This window comes from Ascaphus truei, chromosome 1 (genome assembly GCF_040206685.1).
Source record: "Ascaphus truei isolate aAscTru1 chromosome 1, aAscTru1.hap1, whole genome shotgun sequence".
Classification (NCBI taxonomy): domain Eukaryota; kingdom Metazoa; phylum Chordata; class Amphibia; order Anura; family Ascaphidae; genus Ascaphus; species Ascaphus truei.
In genome coordinates this window covers 543,383,854-543,407,757 of record NC_134483.1, presented here as the reverse complement: position 1 = coordinate 543,407,757, position 23,904 = coordinate 543,383,854, and the positions used below count along the sequence as shown (strand labels likewise).

The following is a 23,904-nucleotide window of genomic DNA, read 5'->3' as shown; positions in this document are numbered from 1 at the left end:
CCTGACAGGGGGTAAAGGGTAGATACCTTACCACTGCGGTGATTCACGGTGGCCAACAGGTCCTCGGGGACGCTGTCAGTTCCCACCTCAACTGTCTTGGGACCTGCCCACAACACTTCTGGGACAGTCCACTCACTGACTCGAAACTCGGGAGCGCTGGATCCCAGTCCTGGGATCATTTGGGTTAGAGCGCACAGGCTCATACTCAGTTCATGAGCCGTAACTCGGGCCTTTTTCACGGCCACCTCCATCGGAGCCTGAGGGGAGTTAGTCGGCTCCTCACCACTCCGCGGCCTTGCGATGGGCTTCTCTGCATCTGGTCCCGTCTCTGATGCTTCAGCTTCACGGGTGTGGTCCGCCAGCTGGCGCATCACCATGGCTGGTTGGCTGCTGTCTTTGCTCTTCACCTGGACGCTAGGCGGTGGGTACTGGTCCACTCGCACCATTGGGCAGCTATCTTCTGAGGGGGATACCTCCGCCAGGATGCGATGCCGAGTAGAGCCACTCGCCCAGGTGGCCAGACTTAAGGAGCTATTGTGCTCCGCGGTCACCTGGAGGCTCACACCCGACACCCCTGGGGCAGTCAACTCACCCTTGTCTTTGTTAGCAGGTACTGATCCCATGCCTGGGACCGAGGGTACCTCTGTAGGCCGGACTGGCCGTTGTAGGGCCCACGGGCCCACAGCAGGATCCGTAGCATCTGGATACACCTTACCCTGTGATTCCTCTGTTTCCTCGCTATCACCGCTGGGGTGGTTCGCCGGTAGGCGCATCACCACCGATGGTTCGCTTGGCTGGTTGGCCGCATCTTTCTCGGCAGGTTCCGTAGCACACAGCAGCACTGGTTTCAGGAGCTGATCCCCGCAGCAGATACAGTAGGGTCCCCAGGCCACTTTACAAAAGGATCAGTCACATTTGTTACAGATACATTTTATGCATCCCTCCTCGCTCGCGTTTGCCAACTGATCTTCTATTATTTCCTTCCAAATCTCAGAGCCCATACTACCCGACTCACTCACTAATTTGTTTAAGCACGGACACAAAAGAAAGGATACGCTCCCTGCCTTAGTCTGCCAGACTCCATATGACGGAGAGCGGTGTTCTCTGCACCCAGTACTTCCTTTGGGGGGAACAAGCAGTTACGGATTGAAGCTCACAGCGTTTGCTCCCCCTGGTGGAATTTAAAGGAGGGGCGACACACTCTATCAAGGGGTGTTTCTGGCTCTGCACGGAGTCACTCACATCACAGGGGAGGGGCTCCGATTTCCGCGCCAAACCCGGACAGAATTTTGCAACATTTCTCTGTGCGGGCTGGCAGTCAGCAGCACGTGCGCTCTCCTTATTTGGCAAGAGACGCCATGTTAGATGGGACTCATTGTTAGCATTCCCTGCTGCAGAAGCCTCCATTTTGATTTCAGTCCTGTTAACTACACTAGGGCTCTCGGTGTCAGTGGGAACTGTCACAGCCAGGTAAATAAAAGGGCACCCGTCGGTCGAACCCTCGGGCAGATTCAGAAATTGGGGACCATCTTCCTCACTTATGGCATAGCCCACATCCATTATTACAGTACTCCATGGGGAGGTGCGATCAGGCTTTTGCCCTCTGACCTGCGTATGAGCTAGCCCGGGAATTTTCCGAACATGCGCCTGGACGATTCGCAAAGGCAGGTCCTCAGGAACTCCCCCCACGGCAACCAGGTGGTTGGGAGTCGGACTAATCCTCAACGTCCATATACAGACCTCTCGCCTTGAGAGCTTCCTCATGGCGAAACAAAATCGCACAATTTAGAAAAAAAATGGAACAGGGCACCCCACGTCACCTCTCAGGAGCGCCTCCAAATGTAACGGGTTTCCCCCCCCCAATCGCAGATACAGTGTGGGGGTGCAGGAAACATATAGTGTTACTCGGTGTTTGGTGCTACACCTGTTGGCTCACAGGAGGGCTGAGCTTCCGCCACGGGGAACCTGGGCAATTATACTAGGGTATTCACTTACGATGCAGCGCCTCCACCTACGATGGCTCCCACCAGAGGGGGAGTGGTTCCTCGCAGGACAATACACAATAACCACGTAGACAGCATGTATATTAACTAATGGCTTTACTAACATGCATAACAACTCATCACATTCATAATGACCTGTGTCCCTCTCACGAGGAGACACTAACCGCGACGTCACGCCGGACTCTTCCCCAACACCAGGTGATCCCACCCAGTGTCCAAAGAACCCCACCCAATGTCCCGTACTCTTGCAGAGAGTCAATGGGTGACTGCACAGTCACTATTTACGCTAAGGGCCCTGTGGTGCACTTATGAATGTATGATACCTGCCGAGCACTCCGGTGCTCGGGTCAGCAACTCTTCACAAAGGATCAGTCGGGCGATGCCTCCTTCTGATCCTCCAACCGAACTCCAGGCACGCGGACCGCCAGGGCGGTCTCACTCGGGAATAGTCTCTGTGAACCCCAACGTGGGTCCGAACCGCTTCCCAGGAACAGCAGCAGCCGCTGTGTCCCTATCTATCTAAGTGGCACGCAATATTCTATAGGCCGTCCCTATAGCACAACAACCTGCAGGGGCTTTGGGAAACTCCTAGGGGCCTACAGGGGGTTAATGACCTGTCCCACTCCCCTAACTCTTCCCAGCCCTGACTGTACTTACTAATACCTAACGAGTCCCAGCGCCTACAGCAGCAAGCTGTAGCTCACTGGATGCTGGCAGCCAACGTGCTGCACAACAAGGTGCCTACCTGTCAGACCTCACAGCACTGACAGCCGTGACTCTGACAAGGCAGCACTCTACACTAAGGGCAGCGTCCCTATCTTGGGCCTCCCTAAGCACTTACCCACTAAGCTAGTGGGGAGTTGGGGCCTACCTGGGGTGTGGGTACCTATCTGGATGCAGGAGCTGCACTCGCTCCCCGCACCCTTCCTTCCCTCACAGCTCCCTGACTCCAACTCACTCAACTGATCACTAAACCAATCCCAGCTCCCACTAATGTAAGTGGCAGGGTCCCTAACCTGAGGGCTGTCCCTGGCAACACTCACTTTACTGGGGAGCTGAGCTATCTCGGGCCCTGAGGGTGCTGGCCTAGTACAGGGAGTCCCTGACTCCTGTATCCTACCTCCTTCCCTGGGCTGCTCTGGTCTCTCACTGACTAGCGTGGGCTCAGTGCGCGAATTGTATCCACTTGCCTGCCTGGGGATCCTAAGCCCTATTGGCTCCCTGGCATCACGTGGGGCGCGCAGAGGTTCCTGGGATCTATAGTCCCTCTCTAGAGCCTTCCCTAACTGGCTACAGCTTTGCGGGCTTTCTCTCTCCTGCCCTGCGCGTGCGCGACTCTGTCGGGCCGCCGGGGGCTCACTGCGCATGCGCGAACTTGCGCCCTGCTCTATGAGCCGCCAGCACCGTGGCAACGCGATTGCGGCCTTGCCGACGACCCGATCGCGTCCCCGGCAACCGGCCTGCACTAGGGGGCAGCGCGCTACTCCCTGCTCAGGCCCTATACTCGCGCAGCCACTGCGCACGCACGAGCGAGGGGGTAATGGCGGCGCCCGCTCTGCCCGGCTCCGCCCGGCTCCGAGAGCGCCGGGATCCCCGTGACGCGCTTGCGGCCCTGGCAACCAGCCGCACGCGTCCCCAGCAACCCCCGAGCCGGGACCTGACCGCCCTCACCCCTGCACTCGCTGGACGGAGCCGCCATTGGACGCGGCGGCCCCCGCGATCGGCAGCGAGGTGAGGGGGGCACTGACAGGCTCGGGAGACCTGGCTACACCCTCCCCCTGGTGAAAAATCCAACGACCCCGCTTGGGGAACGATATCACTCGACATAAAAGTTATATAATCAAAATTCAGTGCATAGAAAATACAACTTATCATTTCGACTGTAAACAGCAGGGTACATGGTACATAACACACTATACCCGAGACTAGCTGAGACCATTTGTGGGGTGCCCCTAACTGATCATGTGGGGGTACCTCACTTTTGCGTCCGTGAGCCTCCCCTAGGAAAACCTCTTGAAGAGCACACCTGAGGGCAACAGTCATTGGTTCTTCGCTACTTCCTCCTCCTGGTGGACAGAATAGCACCATATCTCTTAAGCAGGCCTTTACCTGGTCATCCGCGGCTTGGATGCTGTAGACCAGGAGGCCAGGACCTTTACCGCGGTCCACTACGTGGTGAATGGAGCGTTCCTTTTTGGGCTCCAAGGAGAACATTTTCACTAACTCTGTCGCTACACAGTCCTTGTCCCTACGGACTTGCGAGGCTTCCACTGGGAAGCGAGAAATGAACAACATCTCTTTTCTCAAAGTCTCTGTTGCACCTGACAGGGGGTAAAGGGTAGATACCTTACCACTGCGGTGATTCACGGTGGCCAACAGGTCCTCGGGGACGCTGTCAGTTCCCACCTCAACTGTCTTGGGACCTGCCCACAACACTTCAGGGACAGTCCACTCACTGACTCGAAACTCGGGAGCGCTGGATCCCAGTCCTGGGATCATTTGGGTTAGAGCGCACAGGCTCATACTCAGTTCATGAGCCGTAACTCGGGCCTTTTTCACGGCCACCTCCATCGGAGCCTGAGGGGAGTTAGTCGGCTCCTCACCACTCCGCGGCCTTGCGATGGGCTTCTCTGCATCTGGTCCCGTCTCTGATGCTTCAGCTTCACGGGTGTGGTCCGCCAGCTGGCGCATCACCACGGCTGGTTGGCTGCTGTCTTTGCTCTTCACCTGGACGCTAGGCGGTGGGTACTGGTCCACTCGCACCATTGGGCAGCTATCTTCTGAGGGGGACACCTCCGCCAGGACGCGATGCCGAGTAGAGCCACTCGCCCAGGTGGCCAGACTTAAGGAGCTATCATGCTCCGCGGTCACCTGGAGGCTCACACCCGACACCCCTGGGGCAGTCAACTCACCCTTGTCTTCGTTAGCAGGTACTGATCCCATGCCTGGGACCGAGGGTACCTCTGTAGGCCGGACTGGCCGTTGTAGGGCCCACGGGCCCACAGCAGGATCCGTAGCATCTGGATACACCTTACCCTGTGATTCCTCTGTTTCCTCGCTATCACCGCTGGGGTGGTTCGCCGGTAGGCGCATCACCACCGATGGTTCGCTTGGCTGGTTGGCCGCATCTTTCTCGGCAGGTTCCGTAGCACACAGCAGCACTGGTTTCAGGAGCTGATCCCCGCAGCAGATACAGTAGGGTCCCCAGGCCGCTTTACAAAAGGAGCAGTCACATTTGTTACAGATACATTTTATGCATCCCTCCTCGCTCGCGTTTGCCAACTGATCTTCTATTATTTCCTTCCAAATCTCAGAGCCCATACTACCCGACTCACTCACTAATTTGTTTAAGCACGGACACAAAAGAAAGGATACGCTCCCTGCCTTAGTCTGCCAGACTCCATATGACGGAGAGCGGTGTTCTCTGCACCCAGTACTTCCTTTGGGGGGAACAAGCAGTTACGGATTGAAGCTCACAGCGTTTGCTCCCCCTGGTGGAATTTAAAGGAGGGGCGACACACTCTATCAAGGGGTGTTTCTGGCTCTGCACGGAGTCACTCACATCACAGGGGAGGGGCTCCGATTTCCGCGCCAAACCCGGACAGAATTTTGCAACATTTCTCTGTGCGGGCTGGCAGTCAGCAGCACGTGCGCTCTCCTTATTTGGCAAGAGACGCCATGTTAGATGGGACTCATTGTTAGCATTCCCTGCTGCAGAAGCCTCCATTTTGATTTCAGTCCTGTTAACTACACTAGGGCTCTCGGTGTCAGTGGGAACTGTCACAGCCGGGTAAATAAAAGGGCACCCGTCGGTCGAACCCTCGGGCAGATTCAGAAATTGGGGACCATCTTCCTCACTTATGGCATAGCCCACATCCATTATTACAGTACTCCATGGGGAGGTGCGATCAGGCTTTTGCCCTCTGACCTGCGTATGAGCTAGCCCGGGAATTTTCCGAACATGCGCCTGGACGATTCGCAAAGGCAGGTCCTCAGGAACTCCCCCCACGGCAACCAGGTGGTTGGGAGTCGGACTAATCCTCAACGCCCATATATAGACCTCTCGCCTTGAGAGCTTCCTCCTGGCGAAACAAAATCGCACAATTTAGAAAAAAAATGGAACAGGGCACCCCAGGTCGCCTCTCAGCAGCGCCTCCAAATGTAACGGGGTTTCCCCCCCCCCAATTGCAGATACAGTGTGGGGGTGCAGGAAACATATAGTGTTACTCGGTGTTTGGTGCTACACCTGTTGGCTCACAGGAGGGCTGAGCTTCCGCCACGGGGAACCTGGGCAATTATACTAGGGTATTCACTTACGATGCAGCGCCTCCACCTGCGATGGCTCCCACCAGAGGGGGAGTGGTTCCTCGCAGGACAATACACAATAACCACGTAGACAGCAAGTATATTAACTAATGACTTTACTAACAACCGAACTCCAGGCACGCGGATCACCAGGGCGGTCTCACTTGGGAATAGTCTCTGTGAACCCCAATGTGGGTCCGAACCGCTTCCCAGGAACAGCAGCAGCCGCTGTGTCCCTATCTATCTAAGTGACACGCAATATTCTATAGGCCGTCCCTATAGCACAACAACCTGCAGGGGCTTTGGGAAACTCCTAGGGGCCTACAGGGGGTTAATGACCTGTCCCACTCCCCTAACTCTTCCCAGCCCTGACTGTACTTACTAATACCTAACGAGTCCCAGCACCTGCAGCAGCAAGCTGTAGCTCACTGGATGCTGGCAGCCAACGTGCTGCTCAACAAGGTGCCTGCATGTCAGACCTCACAGCACTAACAGCCGTGACTCTGACAAGGCAGCACTCTACACTAAGGGCAGCGTCCCTATCTTGGGCCTCCCTAAGCACTTACCCACTAAGCTAGTGGGGAGTTGGGGCCTTCCTGGGGTGTGGGTACCTATCTGGATGCAGGAGCTGCACTCGCTCCCCGCACCCTTCCTTCCCTCAAAGCTCCCTGACTCCAACTCACTCAACTGATCACTAAACCAATCCCAGCTCCCACTAATGTAAGTGGCAGGGTCCTTAACCTGAGGGCTGTCCCTGGCAACACTCACTTTACTGGGGAGCTGAGCTATCTCGGGCCCTGAGGGTGCTGGCCTAGTACAGGGAGTCCCTGACTCCTGTACCCTACCTCCTTCCCTGGGCTGCTCCGGTCTCTCACTGACAAGCGTGGGCTCAGCGCGCGAATTGTATCCACTTGCCTGCCTGGGGATCCTAAGCCCTATTGGCTCCCTGGCATCACGTGGGGCGTGCAGAGGTTCCTGGGATCTATAGTCCCTCTCTAGAGCCTTCCCTAACTGGCTACAGCTTCGCGGGCTTTCTCTCTCCTGCCCTGCGCGTGCGCGACTCTGTCGGGCCGCCGGGGGCTCACTGCGCATGCGCGTACCGGCGCCCTGCTCTATGAGCCGCCAGCACCGTGGCAACGCGATCGCGGCCTTGCCGACGACCCGATCGCGTCCCCGGCAACCGGCCTGCACTAGGGGGCAGCGCGCTACTCCCTGCTCAGGCCCTATACTCGCACAGCCACTGCGCATGCGCGAGCGAGGGGGTAATGGCGGCGCCCGCTCTGCCCGGCTCCGAGAGCGCCGGGATCCCCGTGACGCACGTGCGGCCCTTGCAACCAGCCGCACGCGTCCCCAGCAACCCCCGAGCCGGGACCTGACCGCCCTCACCCCTGCACTCGCTGGACGGAGCCGCCATTGGACGCGGCGGCCCCCGCGATCGGCAGCGAGGTGAGGGGGGCACTGACAGGCTGGGGAGACCTGGCTACACCTGTAAGAGCTGTGCAGGGAGATGCAGCTCTCTCGTGCAAAATTGGCCAAAGGGAGGAACTTAAACTGAAATAGGAACCACCATTCCCTAGCTGTGTTTCTGGAGAAAATTAATGTGTTGCTCAATAACTGAAGTCTCTGAAAACTACAACTCCCATGAAACCTGAAGTGAAGCACGAGGATCAGGTGCATTACCTCAGCTCTGCACATAAACAGATCTGTCATCAAATAAAAAGTCCCTCCTTAAAAGGGGGTGCAGCCAATGAGAAGTTGAGTATGTGGTTTTTCTCACTTTGTGTTTATGACAAAAGCAGTGTGTGTAACTGGAGAGGGGTCAGTAATCAGCAAGAATCCAACCTGAGAGGGACAATACCACTTCTGTCTGTAACCAGTTACTCTGATCAGGCACTAACCTCAATGTGGGAGATTACTGGGAGCACAGAATACGTTAATGTCTCTCATAGAGCTTAGTGTATAATGGGAACAATCCCAAACAGCATTTCCCTATAAATTACTTCCACTTATGTGACCGTCAACCCAGCACCCTGACCCTCATCCTCAGGGAGGGCTGCAGATCCAGCTCCTACCCAGCAACCTGACCCTCATCCCCAGGGAGGACTGCAGATCCAGCTACTACCCAGCAACCTGTCCCTCATTCCCAGGGAGGACTGCAGATCCAGCTACTATCCAGCAACCAGACCCTCATCCCCAGGGAGGACTGCAGATCCAGCTCCTACCCAGCAACCTGTCCCTCATCCCCAGGGAGGGCTGCAGATCCAGCTACTACCCAGCAACCTGACCCTCATCCCCAGGGAGGACCGCAGATCCAGCTACTACCCAGCAACCAGACCCTCACCCCCAGGGAGGACTGCAGATCCAGCTACTACCCAGCAACCTGACCCTCATCCCCAGGGAGGACTGCAGATCCAGCTCCTACCCAGCAACCAGAACCTCATCCTCAGGCAGGGCTGCAGATCCAGCTCCTACCCAGCAACCAGACCCTCATCCCCAGGGAGGACTGCAGATCTAGCTCCTACCCAGCAACCTGACCCTCATCCCCAGGGAGGGCTGCAGATCCAGCTACTACCCAGCAACCTGACCCTCATCCCCAGGGGGGACTGCAGATCCAGCTACTACCCAGCAACCAGAACCTCATCCCCAGGGGGGACTGCAGATCCAGCTACTACCCAGCAACCAGAACCTCATCCCCAGGGAGGACTGCAGATCCAGCTACTACCCAGCAACCTGACCCTCATCCCCAGGGAAGGCTGCAGATCCAGCTACTACCCAGCAACCTGACCCTCATCCCCAGGGAGGACCGCAGATCCAACTACTACCCAGCAACCTGACCCTCATCCCCAGGGAGGGCTGCAGATCCAGCTACTACCCAGCAACCAGAACCTCATCCTCAGGGAGGACCGCAGATCCAGCTACTACACAGCAACCTGACCCTCATCCCCAGGGAGGACAGCAGATCCAGCTACTACCCAGCAACCAGAACCTCATCCCCAGGGAGGACTGCAGATCCAGCTCCTACCCAGCAACCTGACCCTCATCCCCAGGGAGGGCTGCAGATCCAGCTTCTACCCAGCAACCTGTCCCTCATCCCCAGGGAGGACTGCAGATCCAGCTACTACACAGCAACCTGACCCTCATCCCCAGGGAGGGCTGCAGATCCAGCTACTACCCAGCAACCTGACCCTCATCCCCAGGGAGGACTGCAGATCCAGCTCCTACCCTGCACCCTGACCCTCATCCTCAGGGAGGGCTGCAGATCCAGCTACTACCCTGCAACCTGACCCTCATCCCCAGGGAGGGCTGCAGATCCAGCTACTACCCAGCAACCTGACCCTCATCCCCAGGGAGGACTGCAGATCCAGCTACTACCCAGCAACCAGAACCTAATCCCCAGGGAGGGCTGCAGATCCAGCTACTACCCAGCAACCTGACCCTCATCCCCAGGGAGGACTGCAGATCCAGCTACTACCCAGCAACCAGAACCCAATCCCCAGGGAGGACTGCAGATCCAGCTACTACCCAGCAACCTGACCCACATCCCCAGGGAGGGCTGCAGATCCAGCTCCTACCCAGCAACCTGACCCTCATCCCCAGGGAGGACTGCAGATCCAGCTACTACCCAGCAACCAGAACCTAATCCCCAGGGAGGGCTGCAGATCCAGCTACTGCCCAGCAACCAGAACCTCACCCTCAGGGAGGACCGCAGATCCAGCTACTACCCAGCAACCTGACCCTCATCCCCAGGGAGGACAGCAGATCCAGCTACCACCCAGCAACCAGACCCTCATCCCCAGGGAGGACTGCAGATCCAGCTACTACCCAGCAACCTGATCCTCATCCCCAGGGAGGACTGCAGATCCAGCTCCTACCCAGCAACCAGACCCTCACCCCAAGGGAGGACTGCAGATCCAGCTCCTACCCAGCAACCAGAACCTCATCCCCAGGGGGGACTGCAGATCCAGCTTCTACCCAGCAACCTGTCCCTCATCCCCAGGGAGGACTGCAGATCCAGCTACTACACAGCAACCTGACCCTCATCCCCAGGGAGGGCTGCAGATCCAGCTACTACCCAGCAACCTGACCCTCATCCCCAGGGAGGACTGCAGATCCAGCTCCTACCCTGCACCCTGACCCTCATCCTCAGGGAGGGCTGCAGATCCAGCTACTACCCTGCAACCTGACCCTCATCCCCAGGGAGGGCTGCAGATCCAGCTACTACCCAGCAACCTGACCCTCATCCCCAGGGAGGACTGCAGATCCAGCTACTACCCAGCAACCAGAACCTAATCCCCAGGGAGGGCTGCAGATCCAGCTACTACCCAGCAACCTGACCCTCATCCCCAGGGAGGACTGCAGATCCAGCTACTACCCAGCAACCAGAACCCAATCCCCAGGGAGGACTGCAGATCCAGCTACTACCCAGCAACCTGACCCACATCCCCAGGGAGGGCTGCAGATCCAGCTCCTACCCAGCAACCTGACCCTCATCCCCAGGGAGGACTGCAGATCCAGCTACTACCCAGCAACCAGAACCTAATCCCCAGGGAGGGCTGCAGATCCAGCTACTGCCCAGCAACCAGAACCTCACCCTCAGGGAGGACCGCAGATCCAGCTACTACCCAGCAACCTGACCCTCATCCCCAGGGAGGACAGCAGATCCAGCTACCACCCAGCAACCAGACCCTCATCCCCAGGGAGGACTGCAGATCCAGCTACTACCCAGCAACCTGATCCTCATCCCCAGGGAGGACTGCAGATCCAGCTCCTACCCAGCAACCAGACCCTCACCCCAAGGGAGGACTGCAGATCCAGCTCCTACCCAGCAACCAGAACCTCATCCCCAGGGGGGACTGCAGATCCAGCTACTACCCAGCAACCTGACCCTCACCCCCAGGGAGGACTGCAGATCCAGCTACTACCCAGCAACCTGACCCTCATCCCCAGGGAGGGCTGCAGATCCAGCTACTACCCAGCAACCAGACACTCAACCCCAGGGAGGACTGCAGATCCAGCTCCTACCCAGCAACCTGACCCTCATCCCCAGGGAGGACTGCAGATCCAGCTCCTACCCAGCAACCTGACCCTCATCCCCAGGGAGGGCTGCAGATCCAGCTACTACCCAGCAACCTGATCCTCATCCCCAGGGAGGGCTGCAGATCCAGCTACTACCCAGCATCCAGACCCTCATCGCCAGGGAGGGCTGTAGATCCAGCTATTACCCAGCAACCAGACCCTCATCCCCAGGGAGGACTGCAGATCCAGCTCCTACCCAGCAACCAGAACCTCATCCCCAAGGAGGACTGCAGATCCAGCTCCTACCCAGCAACCAGACCCTCATTCCCAGGGAGGACTGCAGATCCAGCTCCTACCCAGCAACCTGACCCTCATCCCCAGGAGGACTGCAGATCCAGCTCCTACCCAGCAACCAGAACCTAATCCCCAGGGAGGGCTGCAGATCCAGCTACTACACAGCAACCAGACCCTCATCCCCAGGGAGGGCTGCAGATCCAGCTACTACCCAGCAACCAGACCCTCATCCCCAGGGAGGGCTGCAGATCCAGCTACTACCCAGCAACCTGACCCTCATCCCCAGGGAGGACTGCAGATCCAGCTCCTACCCAGCAACCTGACCCTCATCCCCAGGGAGGACTGCAGATCCAGCTCCTACCCAGCAACCTGACCCTCATCCCCAGGGAGGACTGCAGATCCAGCTACTACCCAGCAACCAGACCCTCATCCCCAGGGAGGGCTGCAGATCCAGCTACTACCCAGCAACCTGACCCTCATCCCCAGGGAGGACTGCAGATCCAGCTCCTACCCAGCAACCTGACCCTCATCCCCAGGGAGGACTGCAGATCCAGCTACTACCCAGCAACCTGACCCTCATCCCCAGGGAGGGCTGCAGATCCAGCTACTACCCAGCAACCTGACCCTCATCCCCAGGGAGGACTGCAGATCCAGCTCCTACCCAGCAACCAGAACCTCATCCTCAGGGAGGACCGCAGATCCAGCTACTACCCAGCTACCAGACCCTCATCCCCAGGGAGGACTGCAGATCCAGCTACTACCCAGCAACCAGACCCTCATCCCCAGGGAGGACTGCAGATCCAGCTACTACCCAGCAACCTGACCCTCATCCCCAGGGAGGACCGCAGATCCAGCTACTACCCAGCAACCAGAACCTCATCCTCAGGGAGGACCGCAGATCCAGCTACTACCCAGCAACCTGACCCTCATCCCCAGGGAGGGCTGCAGATCCAGCTACTACCCAGCAACCAGACCCTCATCCCCAGGGAGGGCTGCAGATCCAGCTACTACCCAGCAACCTGACCCTCATCCCCAGGGAGGGCTGCAGATCCAGCTACTACCCAGCAACCTGACCCTGATCCCCAGGGAGGGCTGCAGATCCAGCTACTACCCAGCAACCTGACCCTGATCCCCAGGGAGGGCTGCAGATCCAGCTCCTACCCAGCAACCTGACCCCCATCCCCAGGGGGGACTGCAGATCCAGCTCCTACCCAGCAACCTGACCCTCATCCCCAGGGAGGGCTGCAGATCCAGCTCCTACCCAGCAACCTGACCCTCATCCCCAGGGAGGGCTGCAGATCCAGCTACTACCCAGCAACCTGACCCTCATCCCCAGGGAGGGCTGCAGATCCAGCTACTACCCAGCAACCTGACCCTCATCCCCAGGGAGGACTGCAGATCCAGCTCCTACCCAGCAACCTGACCCCCATCCCCAGGGGGGACTGCAGATCCAGCTCCTACCCAGCAACCTGACCCTCATCCCAAAGGGAGGACTGCAGATCCAGCTCCTACCCAGACATGCATCCCAGGACCAAGCCAGGTTCCCTTCCCGTGTCCCAGAGTTGTGAGTTACAGCTATTTATCCCTGATTTGATAGACAGGGGGATTGTGGTGGGGTTAATCCCTGCAGGTGTAATATACGGTAGTGGGGTAATCCCTGCAGGTGTAATATACGGTAGTGGGGTAATCCCTGCAGGTGTAATATACGGTAGTGGGGATCCCTGCAGGTGTAATATACGGTAGTGGGGATACCTGTAGGTGTAATATACGGTAGTGGGGTAATCCCTGCAGGTGTAATATACGGTAGAGGGGTAATCCCTGCAGGTGTAATATACGGTAGTGGGGTAATCCCTGCAGGTGTAATATACGGTAGTGGGGTAATCCCTGCAGGTGTAATATACGGTAGTGGGGTAATCTCTGCAGGAGTAATATATATGGTAGTGGGGTAATCCCTGCAGGTGTAATATACGGTAGTGGGGGTCCCTGCAGGTGTAATATACGGTAGTGGGGATCCCTGCAGGTGTAATATACGGTAGTGGGGATCCCTGCAGGTGTAATATATGGTAGTGGGGATCCCTGCAGGTGTAATATACGGTAGTGGGAATCCCTGCAGGTGTAATATACGGTAGTGGGTTAATCCCTGCAGGTGTAATATACGGTAGTGGAGTAATCCCTGCAGGAGTAATATATACGGTAGTGGGGTAATCCCTGCAGGTGTAATATGCGGTAGTGGGGATTCCTGCAGGTGTGATATACGGTAGTGGGGTGATCCCTGCAGGTGTAATATACGGTAGTGGGGATCCCTGCAGGTGTAATATACGGTAGTGCGGTAATCCCTGCAGGTATAATATACGGTAGTGGGGTAATCCCTGCAGATGTAATATACGGTAGTGGGGTAATCCCTGCAGGTGTAATATACGGCAGTGGGGTAATCCCTGCAGGTGTAATATACGGTAGTGGGGATCCCTGCAGGTGTATTATACGGTAGTGGGGTAATCCCTGCAGGTGTAATATACGGTAGTGGGGATCCCTGCAGGTGTAATATACGATAGTGGGGTAATTCCTGCAGGTGTAATAAACGGTAGTGGGGATCCCTGCAGGTGTAATATACGGTAGTGGGCTAATCCCTGCAGGTGTAATATACGGTAGTGGGGTAATCCCTGCAGGTGTAATATACGGTAGTGGGGTAATCCCTGCAGGTGTAATATACGGTAGTGGGGTAATCCCTGCAGGTGTAATATACGATAGTGGGGTAATCCCTGCAGGTGTAATATACGGTAGTGGGGATCCCTGCAGGTGTAATATACGGTAGTGGGGTCATCCCTGCAGGTGTAATATACGGTAGTGGGGTAATACCTGCAGGTGTAATATACGGGAGTGGGGATCCCTGGAGATGTAATATACGGTAGTGGGGTAATCCCTGCAGGTGTAATATACGGTAGTGGGGTCATCCCTGCAGGTGTAATATACGGTAGTGGGGTCATCCCTGCAGGTGTAATATACGGTAGTGGGGTAATACCTGCAGGTGTAATATACGGGAGTGGGGATCCCTGCAGATATAATATACGGTAGTGGGGGTCCCTGCAGGTGTAATATACGGTAGTGGGGTAATACCTGCAGGTGTAATATACGGTAGTGGGGATCCGTGCAGGTGTAATATACGGTAGTGGGGTAATCCCTGCAGATGTAATATACGGTAGTGGGGTAATCCCTGCAGGTGTAATATATGGGAGTGGGGATCCCTGCAGATGTAATATACGGTAGTGGGGTAATCCCTGCAGATGTAATATACGGTAGTGGGGTAATCCCTGCAGGTGTAATATATGGGAGTGGGGATCCCTGCAGATGTAATATACGGTAGTGGGGTAATCCCTGCAGGTGTAATATATGGGAGTGGGGTAATCCCTGCAGGTATAATATACGGTAGTGGGGTAATCCCTGCAGGTGTAATATACGGTAGTGGGGATCCCTGCAGGTGTAATATACGGTAGTGGGGGGATCCCTGCAGGTGTAATATACAGTAGTGGGGATCCCTGCAGATGTAATATACGGTAGTGGGGTAATCCCTGCAGGTGTAATAAACGGTAGTGGGGTAATCCCTGCAGGTGTAATATACGGTAGTGGGGTAATCCCTGCAGATGTAATATACGGTAGTGGGGTAATCCCTGCAGGTGTAATATACGGTAGTGGGGTAATCCCTGCAGGTGTAATATATGGGAGTGGGGTAATCCCTGCAGGTGTAATATACGGTAGTGGGGATCCCTGCAGATGTAATATACGGTAGTGGGGTAATCCCTGCAGGTGTAATATACGGTAGTGGGGATCCCTGCAGGTGTAATATATGGTTGTTGGGATCCCTGCAGGTGTAATATACGGTAGTGGGGATCCCTGTAGATGTAATATACAGTAGTGGGGTAATCCCTGCAGGTGTAATATACGGTAGTGAGGTAATCCCTGCAGGTGTAATAAACGGTAGTGGGAATCCCTGTAGGTGTAATATACGGTAGTGGGGATCCCTTCAGGTGTAATATACAGTAGTGGGGATCCCTGCAGGTGTAATATACGGTAGTGGGGTAATCCCTGCAGGTGTAATATACGGTAGTGGGGTAATCCCTGCAGGTGTAATATACGGTAGTGGGGTAATCCCTGCAGGTGTAATATACGGCAGTGGGGTAATCCCTGCAGGTGTAATATACGGTAGTGGGGATCCCTGCAGGTGTAATATACGGTAGTGGGGTAATCCCTGCAGGTGTAATATACGGTAGTGGGGTAATCCCTGCAGGTGTAATATACGGTAGTGGGGATCCATGCAGATGTAATATACGGTAGTGGGGATCCCTGCAGGTGTTATATACGGTAGTGGGGTAATCCCTGCAGGTGTAATAAACGATAGTGGGGTAATCCCTGCAGGTGTAATATACGATAGTGGGGATCCCTGCAGGTGTAATATACGGTAGTGGGGATCCCTGCAGGTGTAATATACGGTAGTGGGGTAATCCCTGCAGGTGTAATTTACGGTAGTGGGGGTCCCTGCAGGGGTAATATGCGGTAGTGGGGATTCCTGCAGGTGTAATATACAGTAGTGGGGATCCCTGCAGGTGTAATTTACGGTAGTGGGGGTCCCTGCAGGGGTAATATGCGGTAGTGGGGATTCCTGCAGGTGTAATATACAGTAGTGGGGATCCCTGCAGGTGTAATATACGGTAGTGGGGTAATCCCTGCAGGTATAATATACGGTAGTGGGGTAATCCCTGCAGGGGTAATATGCGGTAGTGGGGTAATCCCTGCAGGTGTAATATACGGTAGTGGGGATCCCTGCAGGTGTAATATACGGTAGTGGGGATCCCTGCAGATGTAATATACGGTAGTGGGGATCCCTGCAGGTGTAATATACGGTAGTGGGGATCCCTGCAGGTGTAATATACGGTAGTGGGGATCCCTGCAGGTGTAATATATGGTAGTGGGGTAATCCCTGCATGTGTAATATACTGTAGTGGGGTAATCCCTGCAGGTGTAATATACAGTAGTGGGGATCCCTGCAGGTGTAATTTACGGTAGTGGGGATCCCTGCAGGTGTAATATACGGTAGTGGGGTAATCCCTGCAGGTGTAATATACGGTAGTGGGGTAATCCCTGTAGGTGTAATATACGGTAGTGGGGATCCCTGCAGGTGTAATATACGGTAGTGGGGTAATCCCTGCAGGTGTAATATACGGTAGTGGGGGTCCCTGCAGGTGTAATATACGGTAGTGGGGTAATCCCTGCAGGTGTAATATACGGTAGTGGGGTAATCCCTGCAGATGTAATATACGGTAGTGGGGATCCCTGCAGGTGTAATATACGGTAGTGGGGTAATCCCTGCAGGTGTAATATACGGTAGTGGGGATCCCTGCAGGTGTAATATACGGTAGTGGAGATCCCTGCAGGTGTAATATACGGTAGTGGGGTAATCCCTGCAGGTGTAATATACGGTAGTGGGGATCCCTGCAGGTGTAATATACGGTAGTGGAGATCCCTGCAGGTGTAATATACGGTAGTGGGGTAATCCCTGCAGGTGTAATATACGGTAGTGGGGATCCCTGCAGGTGTAATATACAGTAGTGGGGTAATCCCTGCAGGTGTAATATACGGTAGTGGGGTAATCCCTGCAGGTGTAATATACGGTAGTGGGGATCCCTGCAGGTGTAATATACGGTAGTGGGGTAATCCCTGCAGGTGTAATATACGGTAGTGGGGATCCCTGCAGGTGTAATATACGGTAGTGGGGTAATCCCTGCAGGTGTAATATACGTAGTGGGGTAATCCCTGCAGATGTAATATACGGTAGTGGGGATCCCTGCAGGTGTAATATACGGTAGTGGGGATATCCCTGCAGGTGTAATATATGGTAGTGGGGTAATCCCTGCAGGTGTAATATACGTAGTGGGGTAATCCCTGCAGGTGTAATATACGGTAGTGGGGATATCCCTGCAGGTGTAATATATGGTAGTGGGGTAATCCCTGCAGGTGTAATATACGTAGTGGGGTAATCCCTGCAGGTGTAATATACGGTAGTGGGAATCCCTGCAGGTGTAATATACGGTAGTGGGGATATCCCTGTAGGTGTAATATACGGTAGTGGGGATCCCTGCAGGTGTAATATACGGTAGTGGGGTAATCCCTGCAGGTGTAATATACGTAGTGGGGTAATCCCTGCAGGTGTAATATACAGTAGTGGGGATCCCTGCAGGTGTAATATACGGTAGTGGGGATCCCTGCAGGTGTAATATACAGTAGTGGGGTAATCCCTGCAGATGTAATATACAGTAGTGGGGATCCCTGCAGGTGTAATATACGGTAGTGGGGATCCCTGCAGGTGTAATATACGGTAGTGGAGATCCCTGCAGGTGTAATATACAGTAGTGGGGATCCCTGCAGGTGTAATATACGGTAGTGGGGATCCCTGCAGGTGTAATATACGGTAGTGGGGATCCCTGCAGGTGTAATATACAGTAGTGGGGATCCCTGCAGGTGTAATATACGGTAGTGGGGATCCCTGCAGGTGTAATATACAGTAGTGGGGATCCCTGCAGGTGTAATATACGGTAGTGGGGATCCCTGCAGGTGTAATATACGGTAGTGGGGTAATCCCTGCAGGTGTAATATACAGTAGTGGGGGTCCATGCAGGTGTAATATACGGTAGTGGGGATCCCTGCAGGTGTAATATACGGTAGTGGGGTAATCCCTGCAGGTGTAATATACGGTAGTGGGGGTCCCTGCAGGTGTAATATACGGTAGTGGGGGTCCATGCAGGTGTAATATACGGTAGTGGGGTAATCCCTGCAGGTGTAATATACAGTAGTGGGGGTCCATGCAGGTGTAATATACGGTAGTGGGGTAATCCCTGCAGGTGTAATATACGGTAGTGGGGTAATCCCTGCAGGTGTAATATACGGTAGTGGGGATCCCTGCAGGTGTAATATACGGTAGTGGGGATCCCTGCAGGTGTAATATACGGTAGTGGGGTAATCCCTGCAGGTATAATATACGGTAGTGGGGATCCCTGCAGGTGTAATATACGGTAGTGGGGTAATCCCTGCAGGTGTAATATACGGTAGTGGGGTAATCCCTGCAGGTGTAATATACAGTAGTGGGGATCCCTGCAGGTGTAATATACGGTAGTGGGGATCCCTGCAGGTGTAATATACGGTAGTGGGGATCCCTGCAGGTGCAATATACGGTAGTGGGGATCCCTGCAGGTGTAATATACAGTAGTGGGGTAATCCCTGCAGGTGTAATATACGGTAGTGGGGATCCCTGCAGGTGTAATATACGGTAGTGGGGTAATCCCTGCAGGTGTAATATACAGTAGTGGGGATCCCTGCAGGTGTAATATACAGTAGTGGGGATCCCTGCAGGTGTAATATACGGTAGTGGGGATCCCTGCAGGTGTAATATACGATAGTGGGGTAATCCCTGCAGGTATAATATACAGTAGTGGGGATCCCTGCAGGTGTAATATACAGTAGTGGGGATCCCTGCAGGTGTAATATACAGTAGTGGGGATCCCTGCAGGTGTAATATACAGTAGTGGGGATCCCTGCAGGTGTAATATACAGTAGTGGGGATCCCTGCAGGTGTAATATACGGTAGTGGGGTAATCCCTGCAGGTGTAATATACGGTAGTGGGGTAATCCCTGCAGGTGTAATATACAGTAGTGGGGGTCCCTGCAGGTGTAATATACGGTAGTGGGGATCCCTGCAGGTGTAATATACGGTAGTGGGGATCCCTGCAGGTGTAATATACGGTAGTGGGGTAATCCCTGCAGGTGTAATATACGGTAGTGGGGTAATCCCTGCAGGTGTAATATACGGTAGTGGGGTAATCCCTGCAGGTGTAATATACGGTAGTGGGGTTAATCCCTGCAGGTGTAATATACGGTAGTGGGGTAATCCCTGCAGATGTAATATACGGTAGTAGGGATCCCTGCAGGTGTAATATACGGTAGTGGGGATCCCTGCAGGTATAATATACGGTAGTGGGGATCCCTGCAGGTGTAATATACGGTAGTAGGGATCCCTGCAGGTGTAATATACGGTAGTGGGGATCCCTGCAGGTATAATATACGGTAGTGGGGATCCCTGCAGATGTAATATACGGTAGTGGGGTAATCCCTGCAGGTGTAATATACAGTAGTGGGGATCCCTGCAGGTGTAATATACGGTAGTGGGGTAATCCCTGCAGGTGTAATATACGTTAGTGGGGATCCCTGCAGGTATAATATACAGTAGTGGGGTAATCCCTGCAGGTGTAATATACGGTAGTGGGGATCCCTGCAGATGTAATATACGGTAGTGGGGATCCCTGCAGGTGTAATATACGGTAGTGGGGATCCCTGCAGGTGTAATATACGGTAGTGGGGATCCCTGCAGGTGTAATATACGGTAGTGGGGATCCCTGCAGGTGTAATATACGGTAGTGGAGATCCCTGCAGGTGTAATATACAGTAGTGGGGTAATCCCTGCAGGTGTAATATACGGTAGTGGGGTAATCCCTGCAGATGTAATATACGGTAGTGGGGTAATCCCTGCAGGTGTAATATACGGTAGTGGGGTAATCCCTGCAGGTGTAATATACGGTAGTGGGGTGATCCCTGCAGGTGTAATATACGGTAGTGGGGATCCCTGCAGGTGTAATATACGGTAGTGGGGATCCCTGCAGGTGTAATATACGGTAGTGGAGATCCCTGCAGGTGTAATATACAGTAGTGGGGTAATCCCTGCAGGTGTAATATACGGTAGTGGGGTAATCCCTGCAGATGTAATATACGGTAGTGGGGTAATCCCTGCAGGTGTAATATACGGTAGTGGGGTAATCCCTGCAGGTGTAATATACAGTAGTGGGGTAATCCCTGCAGGTGTAATATACGGTAGTGGGGATCCATGCAGGTGTAATATACAGTAGTGGGGATCACTGCAGGTGTAATATACGGTAGTGGGGATCCCTGCAGGTGTAATATACAGTAGTGGGGATCACTGCAGGTGTAATATACGGTAGTGGGGTAATCCCTGCAGGTGTAATATACGGTAGTGGGGATCACTGCAGGTGTAATATACGGTAGTGGGGTAATCCCTGCAGGTGTAATATACGGTAGTGGGGATCCCTGCAGGTGTAATATACAGTAGTGGGGTAATCCCTGCAGATGTAATATACGGTAGTGGGGTAATCCCTGCAGGTGTAATATACGGTAGTGGGGTAATCCCTGCAGGTGTAATATACGGTAGTGGGGTAATCCCTGCAGGTGTAATATACGGTAGTGGGGTAATCCCTGCAGGTGTAATATACGGTAGTGGGGATTCCTGCAGGTGTAATATACGGTAGTGGGGATCCCTGCAGATGTAATATACGGTAGTGGGGTAATCCCTGCAGGTGTAATATACGGTAGTGGGGTAATCCCTGCAGGTGTAATATACGGTAGTGGGGATCCCTGCAGGTGTAATATACGGTAGTGGGGATCCCTGCAGGTGTAATATACAGTAGTGGGGATCCCTGCAGGTGTAATATACGGTAGTGGGGATCCCTGCAGGTGTAATATACAGTAGTGGGGGTCCCTGCAGGTGTAATATACAGTAGTGGGGATCCCTGCAGGTGTAATATACGGTAGTGGGGTAATCCCTGCAGGTGTAATATACGGTAGTGGGGATCCCTGCAGGTGTAATATACGGTAGTGGGGATCCCTGCAGGTGTAATATACGGTAGTAGGGTAATCCCTGCAGGTGTAATATACGGTAGTGGGGTAATCCCTGCAGGTGTAATATACGGTAGTAGGGTAATCCCTGCAGGTGTAATATACGGTAATCGGGTAATCCCTGCAGGTGTAATATACGGTAGTGGGAATCCCTGCAGGTGTAATATACGGTAGTGGGGATCCCTGCAGGTGTAATATACAGTAGTGGGAATCCCTGCAGGTGTAATATACGGTAGTGGGGATCCCTGCAGGTGTAATATACGGTAGTGGGGATCCCTGCAGGTGTAATATACGGTAGTGGGGATCCCTGCAGGTGTAATATACGGTAGTGGGGTAATCCCTGCAGGTGTAATATACGGTAGTGGGATAATCCCTGCAGGTGTAATATACAGTAGTGGGGTAATCCCTGCAGGTGTAATATACGGTAGTGGGGTAATCCCTGCAGGTGTAATATACGGTAGTGGGGATCCCTGCAGGTGTAATATACGGTAGTGGGGTAATCCCTGCAGGTGTAATATACGGTAGTGGGGATCCCTGCAGGTGTAATATACGGTAGTGGGGTAATCCCTGCAGGTGTAATATACGGTAGTGGGGTAATCCCTGCAGGTGTAATATACGGTAGTGTGGTAATCCCTGCAGGTGTAATATACGGTAGTGGGGATCCCTGCAGGTGTAATATACGGTAGTGGGGTAATCCCTGCAGGTGTAATATACAGTAGTGGGGATCCCTGCAGGTGTAATATACAGTAGTGGGGATCCCTGCAGGTGTAATATACGGTAGTGGGGATCCCTGCAGGTGTAATATACGATAGTGGGGTAATCCCTGCAGGTATAATATACAGTAGTGGGGATCCCTGCAGGTGTAATATACAGTAGTGGGGATCCCTGCAGGTGTAATATACAGTAGTGGGGATCCCTGCAGGTGTAATATACAGTAGTGGGGATCCCTGCAGGTGTAATATACAGTAGTGGGGATCCCTGCAGGTGTAATATACGGTAGTGGGGTAATCCCTGCAGGTGTAATATACGGTAGTGGGGTAATCCCTGCAGGTGTAATATACAGTAGTGGGGGTCCCTGCAGGTGTAATATACGGTAGTGGGGATCCCTGCAGGTGTAATATACGGTAGTGGGGATCCCTGCAGGTGTAATATACGGTAGTGGGGTAATCCCTGCAGGTGTAATATACGGTAGTGGGGTAATCCCTGCAGGTGTAATATACGGTAGTGGGGTAATCCCTGCAGGTGTAATATACGGTAGTGGGGTTAATCCCTGCAGGTGTAATATACGGTAGTGGGGTAATCCCTGCAGATGTAATATACGGTAGTAGGGATCCCTGCAGGTGTAATATACGGTAGTGGGGATCCCTGCAGGTATAATATACGGTAGTGGGGATCCCTGCAGATGTAATATACGGTAGTGGGGTAATCCCTGCAGGTGTAATATACGGTAGTGGGGTAATCCCTGCAGGTGTAATATACGGTAGTGGGGATCCCTGCAGGTGTAATATACAGTAGTGGGGATCCCTGCAGATGTAATATACGGTAGTGGGGTAATCCCTGCAGGTGTAATATACGGTAGTGGGGTAATCCCTGCAGGTGTAATATACGGTAGTGGGGATCCCTGCAGGTGTAATATACGGTAGTGAGGATCCCTGCAGGTGTAATATACAGTAGTGGGGATCCCTGCAGGTGTAATATACGGTAGTGGGGTAATCCCTGCAGGTGTAATATACGTTAGTGGGGATCCCTGCAGGTATAATATACAGTAGTGGGGTAATCCCTGCAGGTGTAATATACGGTAGTGGGGATCCCTGCAGATGTAATATACAGTAGTGGGGATCCCTGCAGGTGTAATATACGGTAGTGGGGTAATCCCTGCAGATGTAATATACGGTAGTGGGGTAATCCCTGCAGGTGTAATATACGGTAGTGGGGTAATCCCTGCAGGTGTAATATACAGTAGTGGGGTAATCCCTGCAGGTGTAATATACGGTAGTGGGGATCCATGCAGGTGTAATATACGGTAGTGGGGATCCCTGCAGGTGTAATATACAGTAGTGGGGATCACTGCAGGTGTAATATACGGTAGTGGGGTAATCCCTGCAGGTGTAATATACGGTAGTGGGGATCACTGCAGGTGTAATATACGGTAGTGGGGTAATCCCTGCAGGTGTAATATACGGTAGTGGGGATCCCTGCAGGTGTAATATACAGTAGTGGGGTAATCCCTGCAGATGTAATATACGGTAGTGGGGTAATCCCTGCAGGTGTAATATACGGTAGTGGGGATCCCTGCAGGTGTAATATACGGTAGTGGGGATCCCTGCAGGTGTAATATACGGTAGTGGGGATTCCTGCAGGTGTAATATACGGTAGTGGGGATCCCTGCAGATGTAATATACGGTAGTGGGGTAATCCCTGCAGGTGTAATATACGGTAGTGGGGTAATCCCTGCAGGTGTAATATACGGTAGTGGGGATCCCTGCAGGTGTAATATACGGTAGTGGGGATCCCTGCAGGTGTAATATACAGTAGTGGGGATCCCTGCAGGTGTAAT

At 53.9% G+C, this 23,904-nt stretch overlaps 1 protein-coding gene across 1 annotated transcript in view; it reads left to right on the top strand.

Annotated features, from left to right (window-relative positions):
* Positions 1–12,851: 12,851 nt before the first annotated feature.
* The window catches only part of LOC142467801 (N-acetyltransferase 8F1-like), a 50,609-nt gene continuing 39,556 nt past the window's right edge, over positions 12,852–23,904 (top strand). Inside the window, exon 1 of the mRNA XM_075573667.1 lies at positions 12,852–13,182. Coding sequence (XP_075429782.1) covers positions 13,137–13,182 — 46 coding nt within the window. The 5' untranslated portion in view covers positions 12,852–13,136. The remainder of the gene's footprint in view (positions 13,183–23,904) is intronic.